The 21,596-nt window shown below is 38.6% G+C and overlaps 1 protein-coding gene across 1 annotated transcript in view; it reads right to left on the bottom strand.

The window, feature by feature from the left end:
• ccdc33.L (coiled-coil domain containing 33 L homeolog) overlaps positions 1-21,596 on the bottom strand; it is a 48,409-nt gene that overhangs the window by 23,820 nt on the left and 2,993 nt on the right. The window contains exons 3-13 of the mRNA XM_018252909.2: positions 18,895-19,029; positions 17,150-17,313; positions 16,253-16,386; positions 15,718-15,827; positions 14,770-14,871; positions 14,591-14,682; positions 8,571-8,685; positions 6,666-6,795; positions 5,309-5,436; positions 3,818-3,889; positions 860-976 (exon numbers count right to left, since the gene is read on the bottom strand). Of these exons, the coding sequence (XP_018108398.1) occupies positions 860-976; positions 3,818-3,889; positions 5,309-5,436; positions 6,666-6,795; positions 8,571-8,685; positions 14,591-14,682; positions 14,770-14,871; positions 15,718-15,827; positions 16,253-16,386; positions 17,150-17,313; positions 18,895-19,029 (1,299 nt within the window). The remainder of the gene's footprint in view (positions 1-859; positions 977-3,817; positions 3,890-5,308; positions 5,437-6,665; positions 6,796-8,570; positions 8,686-14,590; positions 14,683-14,769; positions 14,872-15,717; positions 15,828-16,252; positions 16,387-17,149; positions 17,314-18,894; positions 19,030-21,596) is intronic.

The raw sequence follows: 21,596 nt of genomic DNA on the forward strand, positions 1-21,596 counted from the left end.
GATAGATGATAGATAGATAGATAGATAGATAGATAGATAGATAGATAGATAGATAGATAGAAAGATAGATATATAGATAGATAGATTGATAGGTTAAGATAATGAATAGACAGGTATGTAGAAAGAGAGTCATAATTCCAGATAAATCAGTTTCCAACCACTATATTGGCACAACCATGGATGCAGCTCAAGCAGAGAACTCCCAGTGGCCTTTGTATACAAACAAACATGTTTTAGTTCAGTCTCACAGTGGTAAATGAGCAGTCTCAGCGGTCTTTACATACACGTGCAGTTTACCACTGTGCATTGAAGATAAGCTAAACAGCAGCTCTGTTTGTCCTTTCATCCCCTGCTTTTATCCTTTCCTTTTGAGGAATAATCCAACCATAGGGACAAACAAACGCCAAAGAACATAACTGCTCTCAGTGATTGCAGCATCTCTAATGCCCTAATACTTTACCATGGCTCATCTTATTCCCTTCAGTATATATATTTCTGTACATTTTCCAATCACATTTCCCGTTGTTCAACAACATCAATATCCTGCATACTCTGTCTCTGTCATTGCAAATCTGATATAGCCAATATGTTGGGCAGTACAGCCCAACATGCACAACTATCTCTCCGTATACAGAACTGGGCATCATGGAATAATTATTATAATTAACATCTCAGTATATACCATTATGCAGTACTACTATCAGTATAATTAAATTACTGGCCAATTTGCAGCATGCATTTTCTCTCTATATACAGAAAACTCTCAGGCCACCTGTCTCTAAGGATACAATAGTGGGCTTCATGGCTGTCAATCAGTTATACAATAATTATTTGTGCACTAAGAGTGATGACAACTCACCTGCTCCCTCTTGTTAGTTGTGGAAACAGGGATCTCTTGAGTAGGTTTTGGCGAATGATTGTGTTCTAAAGTCAGTCCAGGCTCTAGTTCTACTGGTCTTAGAAAGAACTCTGGGAACTAGGTACAAGGAAAAAAATTATAAATTTATGAGGTGGAAAAGAAGATTATAGAAAACAATATGCAGAAATTTATAGTACAAAATCCATGTACTAGGTAATGTGTGTTTTCTTGTCCTGGCATATGTGCAGAGCACACTGCAGTAAAACGGCTAATCTGTGACCCTGTCTAGTTCCGTGCAGTTACTGAAAATTGGAGCATTAGATAGTAATAGAATCTAATGACTGGAGACTGGGAGGGCTTTTTGATTGTGTGCTGAGTGATGTGTAAGTGTGCGTTTGCATATGTTGCCCAGATCAGGCTTCTGTTATCATGGGAAAAGAAAAACAGAATTTATCCTGCATTAATTCCTATACATCGCCATTGTTTCCACTGGTTTATTCTCCAGCTTCTCGTTTCCTTATATGACCTTCCGGGCGTTTTCACCGAAGAAAATAGTCCTGTGTTTTTATTACAGACAGAAGACCCTAATGTCATATGCCTGTGCCTGTATTCACTACTTGTGCAATGTTTAATTCTGTGGTATAACTACATGTTATTGGCCACAAAGGTGAACTGTTTGCACACTTAACATTAAACTAAGCATTGGCCAGGATCCCATCTAAGCCATGTCACCCCAGCAGCTGCTGGGTCTGCTGTCTATCTATTTACTTGCCTGCTTTAGTGCATAGCACACCATGATGCTCAGGGCCCAGCACATACTACCTGTCTTTGACCATGTGTTAAATACATGTTCCCTATATTACTTTAGTCCACTGGGCCTGGCGCAAAGCATTTCACAAGATAACACAAAGCAATATAGAGTAATCTGGGCCCCAGGGTGGCTCACCTTTAACTTAACTTTTAGTATGTTGTAGAATGGCTAATTCTAAGCAACCTTTTAATTGGCTTTCGTTTTTTTTTTATCGTTTTTAAATAATTTATCTGCTTCTTCTGACTGTTCCCAGCTTTCAAATTGAAAGCTGACCCCATCTAAAAACAAATGTTCTGTAAGGCTACAAATGTATAGTTATTGCTACTTTTTATAACTCATCTTTCTATTCAGGACCTCTGCTATTTATATCCCAGTCTCTTATTTATATTAATGCATGGTTGCTAGGGTTACTTGGACCCTAGCAATCAGATTTCTGAAAGTGCAAACTGCTCGCAAACTGGAGAGCTGCTAAATAATAAGCAGAATAGCATAGAAAACACAAATAATAACAAATAAGCACCAGTTGCATATTGTCTCAGAATATCACTTTCTACATCATACTAAAAATGTATTTAAATTAAAGGGACAGTTTTGTGTACTCTCACATTTATTTTCTCTTAAAACCCTCTTTGAATTTTGTTCACTACCTTGTTTAAGACAAATCATAATCACAAGAGAGAAACTGTTATGGGTGCATTCATTTGTAAAGCACTTTGCATGATCTGTGAGGAAACTGCCTGTTGCAGGAATCAATATTACAATAATATGCTGTTACAGACTGCCATCGGATGGGGCCATGTAGCAGGGGAACACTAACACTGAATTAATTCAGTGAGAGACATTAGTGTAGGGAGAAGGTTATTTATTGCTGCTTGGGGGCGTGAGACCCCTGAATAATTCAACAGGAGCCCCTGCCTCTTCTTTATATTTCAGAACCACATCACGAGGGAAATTAGGAAGAAGCTTTGTCCATATTGCCCTGCTTCATGCTTTTGGGCTGTGATATGAAAAGGAACGTAAGACAATAAAAGAAGAATGCAGAAATAAGCCAAATGAGCAAAAAAAAAAAAAAAAGGAATAAATATTTAGGAAAGCAATAAAGTCAATTATAAAAAAATAAATGACGGCAAAAGGAAACATTTAAATTCATGCAACCTGAATTCCTTCTATGTATAGTTTTCTTTATTGCATTATATTAATTCTAATGAAAAGTCCATCAAAAACGTTCACCCAGTAACCTACCCACAGTAATGTTAGCTCTTTCAGGCAATTTTTGTCCTGCCTGGAAATGCTGGAAAAGGTGGCATGTCATGCATTTGCAAGAGTCAGACCCTGACTGCAGCTGTCTGCAGGACAACACAGGGCAGCAAGCAGAAAGTGATTATTTCTAGAACAGTGACAGTGTTTTAATCCATCAAAAAAACCATGAATCCTCTGTTTGCAAAGCTTCATCCCAGCTGCATACAAACTGATATCCCGGCCTTCCCATAGTAATTTGTCGTTGCTTATACATTTTAAATGTGGAGCTTTGTTGTTAATCCCACTTATGATCGCTATTCCCCAGGTGTCCTCCTTATTTGTGTATTGGGTAAAAGCTTTGCATTGTTTGTCATCCTAAAAAACCTGTACTGCTTGGCGCAGAAGATTATCATTTATACAACCTAAAATCTAATCATCGTCTCTTCAATTTTGTTCCCATGATTTCCTCCATGTGCACGTTACGTAACTCGCATATCATGATTATTATCCATTTAGTAGAAAGAGACTGTATATTCTCAAACTAAATAAAGCAATGGCAGAATAACAACTCTCAGGATCAATTTGACCATTTCAGCATATAAAATGTATGTCTTTGCGTGTGTCCTTTAATTTGCAGAAAATGTTCCTCCCGTATCTACCATAAATCTATTCCAGGTATCTATAAACATCTCTGAAATATGCTGTTTTCTTTTGTTAACCTAAAAAACAGCATCTATACACATAAATGACCTATCCCATCAGGTGTCTTTGACCTCAGGTAGTTACTGTGTGAACTGTGAAATATCTCTCTCTATCCATTTTTTCCCTTTCAGCCCACACCTTAATCCAGTCTTTTTTCTGCTATGTTGACCCTTTTGCTCTTAATTAGTTCAAGGGCATCCTCTCACCTCAGATCTGAAGAGCAGCAGCTGCAGGGACACTGTGGGTGTTTCACCAGAAAGAGTCTGTAGCTTTGTACCCTGAATGGATAAAGGAAAATAGCACAACATGTTTTAAGCTGTTCCATGGCAATCGTCCTATACATAATATCACACTTGTGTACCTCTGTCATTTTCCCTAATGCATTAAGATTTTCTCATATAGAGATTTTGAGGCATCTTCAACATACCAGATTGATCGAGTAAGCATATTAATGAAATATATACTGTACTTACTGCACCAGCCTAAAAAGTTCAGTATTCCTATAATAATAATGATCCAGGCCATCAAAGTTAAAGGAGAACAAAACTTTAAAAATGTATATGGCTAGAAATATCAAATTTTATACTGAATTTATTGAACCAGTCTAAAGGTTCAGCCTCTCTATAGCAGTAATGATTCAGGCACTCAAGGTTGCCACAGGAGTTTCCCATTTTGGATTTTGTTAGGAGTGTCTGCGACACGCACATGCTCAGTGTGCTTTGAGCGGTTGTTGATGCTATAGGGCTGATTATTAAATTCTAATGCTAATTGTGCTGATTTCTGATTTGACATGCACCAATAGTTATTTACTAATTAGCCTCAGCCTTACATTGTGACATTTATTTTATATATATTCACTATCTTGTGCGTCAGCTGTTATCTTGTGTTAAGCTGGTCACAGACGCAAAGATTTCCCTGCAATATCGGATGAACGATCATACGTCCTCATCTCCCAACCTGCCACTAACCATTCAAATCAAACAAAGCAGTAAAGAACAGATCAGTCTCCCACTGAAGATCGTTAGATTGGCAATACATGCAGAGATATGAATGACTGAACGGCCGATCGGCATGTCAAGATAAATGTCGGGACACTCCGAAAATCGTATGAATCGAGGATTTGTACGATCGGATCTTTGCGTCTATGGTCAGCTTTAGAGAGCTGCTATTTGGTTACCTTCCCATTATTCTGTTGTTAGGCTGCTGGGGGGGAAAATGGAGGGTGTGATTATTACTCCAACTTGCAGTACAGCAGTAAAGAGTGACTGAAGTTTATCAGAGCACAAGTCACATGACTGGGGGCAGCTGGGAAACTGAAAATATGTCTAGCTCCATGTCAGATTTCAAAATTAAAAATTTTAAAAATATTAAAAAATCTGTTTGCTCTTTTGAGATACAGATTTCAGTACAGAATTCTGCTGGAGCAGCATTGATGCGTTTTGAAAAAAACATTTTTTTCCCATGACAGTATCCTTTTAGGGTTTAGTTTTCCTAAGAAATAAAGTCAGATAACTGACACTAGCACAAAGGACGTTGAGAACATAGGGAGCCAAAAGGAACATGTTGAGAGGCTCAGATCTTCCCTGCTTAAGGTCTGCGGTTGCCTTGGGTTGGTACAGAACCACAAACATAACTTGCAGCATTTTTATTCTATTTCTTTGTTAAGTTTAGTTCCCCTTTAATGCAGGATTAATTACCTGTATGGTGACACTTAGAGTGTGTGGTTTATCAGAACCCTTCATCAGCTCATGATACATACGCATGTCTAGGGGAACCACAGAGAAGCCACAACAGTCTGAGAGATGCCAGGGAACACGCCTTGTGTCTGAGGAAATATTGTATATGGAATGAACCAGCAACAAACAGAGCAACACTAAAGAAATGATGTTTTATTGTAGTGGTCATGTGACTGTTAAGATATGTACTTTATAGTCAAGGATCTCACTGCATAGCCAGTTGGCATTAGGAAATAGTGTCGGCTCATTAACACATAACTTGTTATACTCATCATGTTCAAAAATCTATTAGTCCTCTTTTGCTTTCTTGGTTTCCCAAGACACCAATGTATTGCTTGCTTATATCTATTGTTGTAGGGGGGAATACAACAATGTTCCATGGCACTGGCAAAATGCATTAGCCTGTATTGCTGTGCTGCACCTAACAATGAACATTTTTTATTCTAAGGCTTAACTGTACCTCAAGGTTCCTATGGCAATACAATATTTCAGTCTGGCTTGCCCCACAATATGTCACTCATAAAGACCAATTGATTGAATTGAACTAATTTAACCTCATATCTGTCAGCTCTCATAACGTCTCAGCTTGGAGAATTCATTACGTATTAATCAGCAATATCCCCCCTTGCCTGTCCTAATAGAAGATTTAGAAAACAGAGCATGTCTGTCTATCACAAGAATCATATGTAGTAATCTGAAAATTATTATTCGCCTGAAAATTTAACAGGTGGATTTGGTCGCTTGCCATTGTATACTAACAAGAGCAGCAGTCTGCTAAACCATAACAACCAATCAGATGTTGGCCTCTTAGTATTCTAATGAGTTCAGCAAAAGCTAACTGCTGGCTGGTTAATATTGGTTACTGGACAAGAGTCTTTTACTACATAAGATCCTACAGAAAATGTATATATAAAAAAATGTGTAAAACAATGTACCATATCAATAAAACCATAAATAAATACAGGTACAGGACCTGTTATCCAGAGTGCTCGAGGCCTGGGGTTTTCTGGATAATGGATCTTTTCATAATATGGACCCCCATGCCTTACGTTTACAAAGAAAAATCATTTAATTATACCCAAATAGGATTGTTTTGCCTCTAGTAAGGATTAATTATATCTTTGTTGGGCTCTTGTACAAGGAATTGTTTCATTATAACAGAGATTATAGTGGAGTCTATGGGAGATGGCTTTCCTGTAATTCTGAGCTTTCTGGATAATGGGTTTCTGGATAATATAGAGTTTGTAAATTATGTGATTGCTAGGTTTGAAGTTACCATATCATTTTTTTTACATATAAATTGTAATAATAATCTTACCAGCAGTTGCCGGGTAATATTCCAGAACCAGAGCAGCACCTTCACTGAAGAGGGTTACCCCATCTCTCCCCTGAAACAGGAAAGGATAATTCCACACAGGCTGGGAAGGTGGAAGCCCAGGAGGGGAGAGCTGTTGCAGATGTAAAAAGGTTAGGGGAAATGAGTTAAATACACTGTGTATAGGACTGTGTGTTTTAGGCTAGGAATATAAACAAACAGAAATAGAGAAAACAATAGAAATAGAGAGAAAATGGTATAAATATGACAACAAAACCACAGGCCTCTCAGTATTGTTGACAATATAATCTTTTACAAGTAATTAGGAACATGTTGGTGCGGTTGGTGCTTTGTAACTATACTACAGTCTAAACTTGATTTTGTTTTCCATCATTTTACACTTTCCTGCAATTCATACAATTTTTTGACCAGTCCACCATTAGTGAACGTTATTTTTAATGGAACTAAGCTGTTTTCAATTAATTTATATTAAATGTCAAACTACATGCATATCTTACCCTGGCTTCTTTGTGTAAATTGAAGTACAGTTTCTTTGTGCTTCACATGGCTCACTCAAATATGACTTAAGCTGGCCATAGATGTTGAGATTTTTAAAAAATCAGATCCTGATCGTGAGACCACGATCTTCTCAGAATGATCGTACGATCGTCCAAATTTACTAAAAAGACCAATTTGCCAGGAAAACAAAGGGGAGCTGCCTGCTTGGCCCTGCAAACATAGATAGATTGCACTGGGACCGACAAAGATTTTTTGACCTGGCCGATCAATTTCCTGACAGATGTCGGCCGAAAAATCGTAAGATGTACGATCGTTCGAATCCCACTAACCGCACGATAATTTCGAAGGATTGGTCGGGCTTCCCTAAAATCGGTCGTTCGGCAAGAAGAATCGTCGCGTCTATGGGGAGCTTTATTCTGTTAAAGTGGCTGTACACCGGCTGATAAAAAACTTCCAGACCAAGTCAGCAGCTTATTGGCCTGCATATTTGGTCTTCCAATGGGCCTGGCCAACCATTATCTGGTTACAATCCCATCAGGGTAAGGATCACGTTGGTTTGTCAATACTGTCCTTGCCATGATGGGCTTCCTTGCTCAAAGTCGGCATATCAGGGAAAGATCAGCTTTTTTGGCAACATTAATGGGCAACTTAAAGTTGTTATAAACAACAATGGGTGGAGGGCACTCCAATTAGAAAATATTTGTTTTTTGAGAGAGGTGCAACATAGCCCCAGACCACTCCCAAAAAGTCAACACAGATATACTATTGTAGATATATAGGGTGTGCACAATCAAAAAATAATCATTACCATATTCACACAGTGGTATTCTTTCTTTATGTAATATAAATGCATCCACAAAATTGCTTCTTACAATCAATTTGAATCAAGAGTATTCACATATTAAAGAGAGAAAAAAAACGCATTTACATACCACCAATTGGTAATGCGTATAACAAGTCAAGTGTCTGCTCACTTGTTTGACTTGGTATAGGCATTACGACTTGCTGGTATGTAAATGCGTTTTTTTTTCTCTTTAATATGTGAATTTTAAAGAGAAAAATGCCAGTGCTCTACTGTATTACAGTATTGGATAGAAAAACTGACTCCTATATCCTTATGTCCTTTTAAAATGCTTGAACCTTAAATTGCTCACATTTCCTTGATTAGATTTTACCATTTCTTCTCTGTTCCTCTAAAAATATAAAAAGTGGGTCATGCTGAATACTTTTATTTATACCCTAGGAAAGGGTAATGTTTTTATTTTTGAGCATTTTCTGTAGAACTACAGGCAAAAAATACAAATGATTATATATAAAGGTTCAAATAAATGCTGTAGAGATTATCATGTACATAGAATCCTGCATTTTGTGTGTAGAATCTGATATCACCTGTGGGTGTCCCTGTGAAGCTTCTGATGGGACCTGGAAGCAGGTAGGAACTGGGTCTGGGAAAAGAACTGTGGCATCAAACACAGGATGCACCTCACGGAGAACCTGAGATTGCCTGCAATACATAGTGACAGAGACAGGAACCCTAATGTGCAATATGTCACACACAACTCTCAGAGGAACCATCATGCTGTAAGGTTCCCAGATATATGGCATGTTACAGCATTCTGGCCTTGACATAAAATCATATAACATTTTATTTATTTCAAAAGCCCAAGTGACAAAGCAGTTAGCAGACAGAAAGCCTTTTATTTTAACATATTACTTTAGGATTAACAACCTTAAACCTGCTTGATAGAAATGGCAAACCTCTTGTGCCACCAAAAGTAATGCTATAAAAGTGCCATAGGCAGTACCTATGTATCTATGTACCTATGTAAAATTGATTTACTGTTCAATGGGCATACAAGAGGGCAGGGACTCCAGCTATAAATGCTAGTAAGTTAGTGCTATAATGCCGTGCTCCCATGTTAGACTTCTGTGGGCTCATGTAACTAATCTGATCTGATCAAGTTCAAAAATACTATAATTGAATTATCCAGTAATGCATTGTATAGTCTGCATCACCATAAGCACTGCTGCTGGAACAGGCATACACAGTGTTGGACTGGGACACCAGGGGCCCATCAGAAAACCTTAGACCAGGGGCCCACCAAGAAAATTTAGGCCAGGGGCCCAATCTCCGTACTATTGCTCTTCCTCTCCTCACTCAACCTCCTCTATCCTCCTAGTCTCTTTAGTTATACATCCTATAACCTATTATTCCATCTATTTAGCCTCTTTTTTCTCATAGAAATAGGGAATGGCCATGAAATAGGCCAAATATTTAGCAGCATGAGGGCCCACTGACACCTGGGCCCACCGGGACTTTTCCTGGTATCCCTGTGGGCCAGTCCAACACTGGGCATACAGTCAGTACTGCTGCGACAACTTAATCTCAGACTGCACTTAGTCTAGTTTATCTTATTTCATTTGCAAAGCTGGAAACATTATTCACCAGTGGCACACTGTGAGATTTTCATGTATAACTAGCAGTAGCAGGGCAACAAAGGAAGTCTGAAGAGGTGACAATAAAGTTGATGGCAGAATTGACACTGTCAGCTGTGGGCAGCAAAGCTCCAGAAAATACCCTTTTCTATACAGATAAATTGCAATCATTCATGTAAAACACTTTAAAAGTAATTGACAAATCATGCAAAAATAGTTTTTTCTCCTATTTTCATCTGAACACACTGTTTCAAGTGTTGAACATGCAGTGAATGAAATTCACCCAGAAAGAAATGCTTAGGTTCCTGCAGGCTACAAAGTGTCCCATCTGCCAACCTACTAAGATAGGATAAAAGCTGCTAATGTTGAATGTAGGTAGCAGCAGTTGTATGGCTGTATTTTTTTTACAGTGTTAAAATGAAATGAAATGTGTTTTTGCTTTAAAAGTGTGTGGTTGTCCTCCTGTTACAGCCTTTTACTGAAATGAATCATTCTGAACATACTGAAACTGCTCCATGGCTGATGTAATGCATTCCTTCCTTCCAACGGCTGAAGATAATATTGTAGAAGGGAGGCTAGTTCTTTTACATGCTGAGCACCTGTTCTACCCAATAAATAGGAGAGTAATCCCTTTGCATCTGCTTTCTTGGGTGGTATTATTGTGAATTTATTTTAGCGGTTGTTGGGCCTCCTCCACTCCTCCCCCATCTCACTCCAACTAACCTGCAAGTCTTTCATTTGTATTTAGTACAGTGAATAGCTTTCCCCCCTAGATCTCTTCCTAATTGGCCCTTAGGTTGAGTCACCTGCTCCTAGTTACCCTAGGGCTTCCAGACCCACAATTTAGGAACCACTGGTAGTGCTATTGGTGCTAGTGCTGAAAAATACTACTGGAATCCACTTAGATTACCTATTTGTACTGTTCAATGCATATTTAATGTATATAACTAGAGCAATAACATGAAACGCTGATAGTTACATTGAAAATGACAGTTTCCCTTATTATCCTGAATTTAGAAAGGGTGAGGTTATTTTAAGGTAAAATTCTAGCCAGAAAATTGACAAGATTTTTTGTATAGATGGCATTTATTACATCTAGTTCATGTATGCTTGGAAAGTCATGCATGAATATTCATTTGGTAGGACTGATCTCCTGCTAACATCTGTTTAGCTCAAAAAGTGAGAAGAAAGTCAAGGTTTCATGTAGTCTATACACCATTGCAGCAAAGCACAGGAGCAGTTCTGATCTGTACTACGTGTGGGTAGCTCTGCCAGGCTGCCACCAGCTGAATGCTCCCAGGAATTCATGTAACCCGATGCTGAACAATCAGTACAGTACCCAGATGTCTGCTTTTATAGCTGCTGCCTCCATTACAGAGTTCAGAAATGTGCTTTCTAGTGGGGACATGAATATCAGCATTGATCAGCAATGCAACAAAATGTCTTTTCAAAATGACATGAAATCGGACATGTCAGTATATGTGTTTTTTCAGTCTATATTACTGTCTTACTAAGAAATACTCAATGTCAATTCCTGGAGCATTACAAAAGTGCGCTGCCTGATGATGTAGTGGCAACTGAGAGGGAGCATTGCATTTAAAGGAAAACTATACCCCCAAAATGAACACTTAAGCAACAGATAGTTCATATAATATTAAGTGGCATATTAAAGAATCTTACCAAACTGGAATATATATTTAAGTAAATCTTGCCCTTTTACATCTCTTGCCTTGAGCCACCATTTCGTGATGGTCTGTGTGCTGCCTCAGAGATCACCTGACCAGAAATACTACAACTCTAACTGTAACAGGAAGAAGTGTGGAAGCAAAAGACACAACTCTGTCTGTTAATTGGCTCATGTGACCTAACATGTATGGTTTGTTGGTATGTTTGTGAGTACAGTGAATCCTACGATCCCAGGGGGCGGCCCTTATTTTTTAAAATGGCAATTTTCTATTTATGATTACCCAATGGCACATCCTACTAGAAAGTATATTATTATGAAAATGGTTTATTTACATGAAGCAGGATTTTACATATGAGCTGTTTTATGCAATATCTTTTTATAGAGACCTACATTGTTTGGGGGGTATAGTTTTCCTTTAAACAATGCTGACAATACAAATATAGAGTCAAACACTGAAGTTGTGTTTCCAAATTTTAGAATGCTTTTTTGCAGTACCACCAGTTCCAATTTATAGAATGGGGTTTTTAACCTTAGTTTAAAACCAACGAGCAGGAAGAATTTCTTTAAACATAATTTTGAACCTATATATTGTAAAATAAAGTTTAGCACTAAGGGCAATGACACGATTACTTGCCATGGGGACATTTAAATTGGTATTCCATGAATTTGGACAAATGTCATTGGTCATTTGTTCAGGTAAATGGCCCCAACAATTCAATCTTGATGAAATTGAGAGGGAGATGCCGATACCCCTTAATGCAAATAGACGATGTTTCTGATGGGATCATAGGACAGATAGAAATGTACCCAACATTCCATACATGCCAAGGTGGTTGGCAGTAAGATTAGAACTGGCCAAACTGCCAAACCATGTCTAGACATGGATTTATAAATTTATACCCTGTATACCAAACTCTGTTTCATATTGCTTGCAGTAATGAGGAGCAACACTACAGTGTGCCCAGGCAATGGATAGACATCACAGCTGACATTACCACTCCTCTACCTTGAGGGACTTTACTGCTGAGTGTTCAGTAACACTGGTGTATCTAGATATTACTGGGCCCTAAAACATTGGTAAGTTTATCTATTCTATGAAGATATTGACATTTTCAATAATTTGGACCTCACTGGGCCCTCTACTCTCTTGCCCCCCCCCCCGTGAACTCAGGGTCTGCTTCTTCTAAAGTTAGGCCTCTGTTCAGTATTTTTCTGTATGCATACTGAATCTGCTGCCTTTCGTTCACAAATGTGAAGCTTAATCTTCCCAAATGACAAGCGACTGCCACACCCAGCCTGACCTCACAGCCACAGACCACCATGGAAAGCATTTTTTAGTGTCTTACTTGTGATTAAATGCCATGAGAAATTGAAATGTCTGACCCAAGCATATTAGAACTATCTAGGGTAAATGTAAAGGGTCAACTGGAGCAAACATAATCAAACCACTGAATTTTTAAAATAAATGTCGAAAACCAAATCTCGCAACAGGCAATAACTATAATTTTGATTTCAATAAATGGTAATAATGTGGTGACAGTATTACTTTGTTTTCTCTTTTACACAGGCTCACACCTGTGCTCTCTTGGGAACTATCGGACAACTGATGTTCCTATTATCTCCTTAGATGAGAAGAGATTGTGCGCAGTTGTACACACAGACAGAAGGCGTGAGGAGGAATAAATAAACAGTCTGTACTGGTAGCAAGTAGCAAGGGAGAAATTAATAGACACATATTCAGTTGGTTGGGGGGGATCAGCAGTGTCAGATCTTTTGCGCAGCAATCCGATCACTTATTCACACAAGACACAAATCTAGCCATATCATATATAAATATTGTATAGTCCCCACTACAATCCTATAGTCAAAAACCTATGATCACAAAGGCCCTACAGATGATCCAGGTCTTGTGGACACTGTTGTCCATTGTTGCAAAGCTTTATTTCTATGTTTGTTATGGCAAGGAAGCAGCATTACTGACATAAGTTGTGATGCTATTGCTAAGATAACCCGTAACCAACCAGAAGTTTAGATATTCTTGTTTGAGGGTAAACAACAATTAGGCTTTTAAGATATATGAATATATATATATATATATATATATATATATATATATATATATATATATATATATATATATATATATATATATATATATATATATATATATATATATAGTAACCTGGTACAAATTTGCCCTGGGGCAGTAACAAATAAGCTGCAGATGGCCTGCCGATTCTGATCAGTATTCATATACTGTGGATATCAGTCGGTTTGAGGATCAGGAAGTCTGAAAATTTCATCTGATGATGCATCATGTTGGCCATGCAGACTTCACTGCATGTATAGACATATTTTAACATTTTTAAATAATTGCAAAAATAGCTGTGTATCGCCCTTCATATGCACTCATATCAGTTTAGCCCATGGGTTGATTGGTCAAAGAATGGACCCAAAGGGCCAATGTATTGACTCCATTTGAATAATGAAATCTGGCTTTGGGTGTTTCTGCCATGAGGCAAGGTGAGAGAATTGCCCCAGGAGGCAGTGCCCCAGAAATTGACAGGAGCTGCAAAAAGCCCCTCCTGGTAACTTTAGGAGACATATCTCCAATTATTAAGCCAGAAAGTCTGTTCTTCTAGTGCAGAAGGTGCAATTGCACTCTCTGTGCTAGTGATACATCATTATGAAAGTCTGCTCAGGCAGCTTTGGGACTAGAATCACCCCAGGTCTGACAGGTTTATGTGGACTGCTGCTCTGGTTCAATTGTCTGTATTTCATCCTCTAGCCTTCCATAACAGGTTAAATGTAATGGTAGGAATTTGGATGAAGCCCCAGTAATGCAACACATGTTATGTTCTGGTTTCAGAGTTGCAAAGCATTAGAGATATTACACTTTTACTGGCTGGACAATGACAACTGTTTCAGTAAAGGCTTTTCGCTACTCAAAAAATACGACCTCATTTTTATTGACTGCCAGTAAAATCCAGTGACTGTCAGTACTGTGTAGGGAGCAACCATTTATATATGGCATGCAATAAATGTTGCAATACACTTACAGGATTTATACAGGGACTTTATATAAAGAGAAATAAAAAATATTTTTCCTCTTGAAAACTGTTGTTATTAACAGCCTTGATTTGTTTAGTAAGATTATGTTTGTGGCTGCTGTGGATGTCAAAAGTTGTAGTACAACAACAGTTGTAAAGTCACAGGTTGAACATCTTTATCATGCTGTATATGCTGAAAACTCAGGGCATATGGTCTCTATGCACAGAAATGGTACCTGTACTCTGTGTAATTTGGAACTATCCGTGCCACAGCCAGGAGACCATCTGATTGTCCCTCTACTGGATCTTCCACCCGTACAATCAAAACCTATAAAAGGGCAAAAACGAGATTAACCCCTCAGATACAGAAAGAATACACTATATAGCACCAAGTGAAGTCTGTTTGGCAACTTACCTGCAGAGCACTGTAAGTGAATTCTTTTTGCTGAGGGATGCGACTGATCCGGCGCTCCACGCTGGCATAGAGGTGACTCTCTCCTGGAGCCTGACTATGGGGCTGAGAAAAGGGAGTCATGAGACAAAAATAAGTCACAATGATTCTATACTGACAGTCTCATGCATGTGTGAGTATCCCAAAACATAGCTTAGCAAAATTATTTTCAACCTCATTTTGTCTTGCTTTTAACTCCAGGAAAGTGGAAACAGATTGAAGTTGCCTAGGGTGCCTGACTGGCCTGGCCCAGCACTGATTGTCCTCTACTAAAAGTGGCTTAAATTAATGGTAGGAAACGGTAACCTGTCCCCTTTACAATGCCCTGGAAAGACCATATCTATTATATGCAGTGCGGTTTTAGTCTCAAGTGCTAAAAATTTTTTTTTATTGAAATAGTCAAAGGCCAAAGAAGAGCTACCACATACTGTAGGTAAAAGTTATAGAAAGTCTCAGTTATAATGAAAGGCTAGCCATTGTTTACACTGTAAAAGTAGGATCTATGTAGAAGTAGCAGCAGATACTTCCATTTATGACCAGACCAGAATTACCAGAAATGCAGGTATGTAGACACTGGACTACATAATGGGGTATATAAATCAAAAAGTCAAGTGTCAGTTCACACAATTCAGCACAATAATGTGAGTAATTTAGTGGTGAACTGTGTTTTCCTTCTTCAGTGAAAATGACCCAAAGATTTTTCATAACTAACAGGTTTTATAGCTAGTTAGACGATGCAGTTATACAGCTCAGACAATGTTAAACATATAATAAACAGTTGAAGAATATTAACTAAGTGGAACTATTGTTTCTAAAGATTAACACATATGTGTCTAAGATCTGTGGAGCTGATCAAGTGAGGTTGAGAAAGCAGTTATATGTAACCCACCCCACCATTTTTTACTGAAGTACCTGCACCATACACAGGTAGTATGTGTGAAATGGCTGCAGATCTCTGAGAGGCAAACTGTAGGAGAGGAGGACCTCCAAGGAAGCAGAGTCAGCTACATTCAGGATCAGATCTATGGAAAGAAAGGAGATCTTCTGCTACAGGTCTATGATGCTTGCACAACATTACCAAACAAAATTCCATAACAACAATACTAATCAGAACACTGTGTGTCTCCCTCTTGTGGCTAGAAATATTTGTTAGCAACACTGACTTTCCTTCCTCTCTTCTAGATAAACCCTTTACAATTCTATCTGGATTACATGTGAGTGGGGTTTGCTCAGAACCACTTCTCAGGACTGCAGGTTTGATAATTAGCAAAATATTCACTGATACATTGAGAAAGAAAGAAATGCAATCTGTTTTAGAGATTTGTGCATAGACATATGATCTAGAGCTTTATTCAGGAAGCTAAGCAAATATCTGAAGACATAAGCGAGGTATGGAGTATCTGTTAGCAGAGCAACAGAGAGTTGGCAGAGCATTGTGTGCCGGTACCTTCCTGCTGTGCTTCATTCTCTCTCACAGTCATGGTCAAAGTGTCCCACCAGACTGGGTCATGTGTTGGGCTCTGCACTGCATGTGAAATGCTCTGCGCTCCAACCCCTTTGCGCTCATCCAAGCTGTTAGTCCTGCAAAAACAATCGATCTCTGATTAGATGCAAAAATCATTTCTAACTAGGTTTTCAAAGAAGGGAGGATTGTGCTACAGTGATCTGCAGAATCCACTCCCTTTCATTCCTTGTGTCAATCAACCTCATGCTGTGATTGACAATTGAGGAGGGTTGCACAATTGGAGTAGGAGCAATCACTGCAGTTCCAGTCATGTGACCTGTCAGATGTGGACTTGATGAAATATTAATGCCAAGTATTCTTTTCAACCGTCTCCTGGTAAGGGATAGGAAGGGGGTTGAAGAAAATAACGTAATGGCTCCATTTTGAGCTGCTGGTCATATTGCAGTAACTGTGCCTACTCCTTCAGGGGTTTCAACCAGAGAGTACAGTGGCACCCAAAAGTGGTGATATGAGTAGTCTGAGATAAAATATAATAGAAATATAATGCTGCCAGTAAATTCATTCAGCAGCATTGAGTAGAACAGGTTTGTAGGAGAGATAATTATTGATAGTTGCTAATGAAATAGTGAAAAACATGAAAACAATGTTTTCTTCTTTTCTTGTTTTATCTCTTTATTTTGCTAGTCTCTTTAGATACTATAATTTATTTTTCCATTTGTTTCTCCTCTTTGTGACCATGAAATAGGTCAAATGACTAGGAGCAGGAGGGCCCACTGACACATGTGCGTTTTCACCAGGAGTTTTTCTGGTATCCTGGTGGGCAAGTCTAACACTAGCAGCAGCGTCCAGTCCTATACTCTGTGCTTGTCTCATACTTACAGGCAGATAAAAGGAGAAGGCACAGTGCCACCTCCAGTGGATGGGAGATGAGAGGCTGAATGGATGGTGACAACAACAGTCTCTGTCCCCAAGGAGGGTAAGAAGCTAGACTGTCCATTGGTAGCTCTTACTGGTTCACCTTTTGCTGCTGGCTTTTCTGTAACCTGCATGCACAAAACTGTACTCTTAGAGACACAATAGAAACACATGAATAAGGAAAGGAAAGTGGCTAGTTCTGAAGGAGTTAATATGAAGAGTGAGCCAAAAAAAGAAAAAAGAAAACAGAGTTAATCCATAATAACTCTCCTTATTAGAAACATGCAGCGTATTGTACCATTAATCCTTCCCCTACCGGAGATCTGCAAAGCAGAAATCCATTAACCTCTGCTGTATTTTACACCTCAAGTGCATCACTTCATTATCCCATCCTTTTCTGGTGACCTGTCCAGTGCCATTTTACTAACCCCTCTCCTGCTTTACTAAAGACACCCCCGCCTGAGCATATTTAATCACCTATACAGAACAATGCTTTAATGGAAGGATTACCATACAGTTTGGTTCTTTCAGCCCCAGAAATATGAAGTATTATACAGATTCCAAGAAACTAGCATCTTTAAAACAGCAAATCTCATTTTACTCAGTTTTCCCAAGACATTTTTCTGATTAGGTGAATGCAATGCACACAAGGAATACAATTCATAGCACTAACTAAATTAACCCCATTTCTCCTAGAGAAATGTAGTCTGTCTGACCTTCAGAGTATATGGCTCCATCAGCCATCCTCTGTTAGTGACAGAACGTACAGAATGGCTCTACACTAACCCACTGCCTGCCAAAAAACCTGCATCATCTAATCCATTAACCCCTCTTTAAGACTAAAATGAATACAAGTGCAAAAGGAGACTAGCTGCTCCCTTCCTTTATCCTGTTGCTATATAAACCTGTTTATTACTCTCGCCATTCCAACAGTGACATGATGCCCCAAACACCATAAACTGGATCCTACAGGCAGTTATACCCATGCAGCTTTTGGGTTTTGGATTCAATCCCACTAGGGCTCTCTCAGATTTGAATTGTATCTTCTCCCTGTTTTTGTATGGGTTTCCTCCCTTTTGACTTTATTGCTCTCCCACACCTTAAGCACTAAGCTCAATTCTGCACACATTTATAATATTACTATAGTAACAGCCTGCCACACAAATAAACTGTGTTCCATTCTACAGACTTATATACAAATTCCAAAGTGATATGCCTATCCTGCGCACCAAGAGACACATGTCCCGATCTTGACATGACCTTCACACAAATGCTCCATTTCCCAACTCAGCTACAACTACCCTCCATCCTACACAACTGTTTACTGTTTTAATAGTGACTTATCCTCTTATTCTTTTATTACTGATCTCCATTCTGCACATTTACATACTCTTTCTATGCTGACATAAACCCCCGTACAGTTACCATGGCACTCCATGCTACAGAATGTTTCTATAGAGACACACAAACCCCACACTGTTCCTCATGTTATTTTCTTACAAATGACATGTCCACACACAGTTACCACTGTTACAAGTCCTATAATGGCATGCACCCTTACACACATGGTTACTACTACTGCACTGTGGCACAAAATAAGCCAGGGCTATAGTTAGTTGAGTCGTGTGTCCCTGGTGCATTGCCCTGCTCTCAGTACCAACAACCAATGCCCCTCCCAATAAATCAACATGTCTCTTACTAATACTCACATGAGTCTTCCTGGTAGTGGCTGGAGTTTTTGGTGGTGAAGGGAGGAGAAGAGGCGCATCATGATGGACTTTGCTAGGTACAGGACGTACTGGTGAGACAGGCGGAGAATCATCTAAGTCATCAGAGTAGTTATCCTGTGGAAGATGTACAAAAGCAAGACAAGAGTGAGCAACAAACGAAGATAGAAAATAACAGTATATTATCAGCAGGAGAATAAACACAATAGAGCAGCCACCCTGTTCAAATACATAACAATGATGAAATGTTACATCTTCTCAGACAGATCCCCAGATCTAGAAACACCGTTTTTGTTTTCTGGGGTTGTTTCCTGTGAGAATGGAACTCCAAGATAATACCGAGTATTTCCAAGGTCTCTGTATGTGGCAGCCATGGCGACTATGGTGCATTTGAAGCACAAGCCCATTTGAGACTATTTTAAACTTTGCTGGTAATTTACTTTTTTATTTCCCAAAAGGCTTGGCTTGGAAGAGGTTACTGACTGCAGGATTATTCATCACAAATGCATTTAAATGATATCTAATGGGACATATTAACCATTTGCAGAACTAACAACTGAGTAGGCCTGATTTAGAAGGTTTATACAATTATAAATCAAGTTATCCATAAGATTATCTGATTAGATTTAAGTCTCCAGAGAGGTTACACTGAAATACGTTATTGGCAATCAACTGAATGGTTTACGCTTTCTCAGCTACTCAAATAGTTAAAGGGATACTGTCATGGGAAAGCTTAAAGGTATCCATTTAAGCTTGCTAACATGAGGGGGCACAAAAACAATGGGGCTCATCTATCAACACTGGGCAAATTTGCCCATGGGCTGTTACTTATAGCAACCAATCAGTGATTAGCTTTTTAAAGCCAGCTGCAAGACGAACAATGAATGCAGCAATCTGATTGGTTGCAATAGGTAACAGCCCATGGGTAAATTTGCCCATTGTTGATAAATGAGCCCCAATATATGATGTACAACTGAAGGGTGTATAGGGAACTATCGTGAAAATGAAAATTTAATAAAGCGTCATCATACTGAAATAAGAAACGTTATAAATACAATCAATTAAATATTCTGCATTGTTTCTGAAAAAAAAGTTTATGTTCACTATTCCTCTCTCAGCATCTGTTTCTCTTCATTCTCTCTTCATGCAGCAATTGGGTGTCAGATATTCATTGACAGTTAGATCCAATATATCTTATAGGGGGACTTCCTTTCCTAGCAGATGAATTAGAGCTCACTCAATTAACTGATTCCATTACAAACAAAACATAACAAAATAACTGCCTTTTGCACAAATCCTGAATGTAGAGAGACATGATGTCTGGTGATTTTAATAGAGTGAGATCTAATACATCTAGACAAAAGGAGCCCCCCTATAAGATATATTGGATCTAACTGTCAATTAATATCTGACACCCAACTGCTGCATGAAGAGAGAATGAAGAGAAACAGATGCTGAGAGAGGAATAGTGACGATAAACTTGATTATTTCAAAAACGCTACAGAATTTCTAATTTATTGTATTTACAAAGTTTCTTATTTCAGTGTGCTGAAGCTTATATTCATTTTTTATGTTCGCAATAGTTCCCCTTTAAACATAGATTATCTATAAATGGGAAACAGCATCCTGCTAAAGTGAATTTACTGCAGGCAGGTGCCTATTATGCACAGCAAAACTGGTATGTCTCATCATCAGATAGAGAAACTAAATGGCACATTTACTTAAAGTGAAGGAGAAATCCATGAATACAGAATATGTCCTCAGCAAAGTATTGCTAAAGCACTTTGTGGTTAATTTTCTTTGGGACATCGTGGTTTGTTTATGAGTGTTTGTACACAAGTGCGTTTGTGCCTAGCATAAATATTTGCTCAATTCTGAGTCCATTATAACTCTTTGTATTTATACTTGCAACTATAAATGAGTCCTATATGTCTAACGGTGGCCATACACTATAAGATCCGCTCGTTGTTTCACAAAACAAGCGGATCTTTCCCCCACAATGCCCACCAAAAAGTGGGTTATATCAGGCTAATCTGATTGTTAGGCCATAGGGCATCGCATCAACTAGCCAATGCTGTCTTTGATGAGGGGGGAAATCAAACCTGCCCGATCGAGATCTGGACAATTTTTGGCCAGATAGTCTGAGAAGCCAGTTGGAGGGCCCCATACACAAGCGGAGAAGCTGCAGAATTGCTCTCAAGGACCGGGTCTTTTGCTTGTAATAAGGATTATTATCTTAGTTTGGATCAAGTACCAGGTACTGTCTTTTTAATACAAGGAAAAGGGAAATCATTTTTTTCAAATCTGAATGATTTGACTAAAATTGGGTCTATGGGAGATAGCCTTCCTGTACTTTGGAGCTTTCTGGATAACATGTTAACATGATAATGGATCCATCACCTGTATACTGTAGCAACATGTCCGGTCATCTGTTTTAATTGTCACTGACATCAGTGTAAAAGTTTAACTCTACTACAACTATTGTATAACTTCAAGTTCGACCAGTTTTTCTCGCTCCACCTAATTAAAAACAGCTTTTTTTCACTTTGACCAAAATAACGACTCATCAGCACTGACCTCGTTAAGTCCTTTGGAAGAATTAAGATTTACTGTCTGGCAATGGAAGATGCCTTCAGTATTTTAATACCCATAGATAATCAGGTAGAAGGTATTACTACTTCACT

Source organism: Xenopus laevis, chromosome 3L (assembly GCF_017654675.1).
Source record: "Xenopus laevis strain J_2021 chromosome 3L, Xenopus_laevis_v10.1, whole genome shotgun sequence".
NCBI lineage: Eukaryota > Metazoa > Chordata > Amphibia > Anura > Pipidae > Xenopus > Xenopus laevis.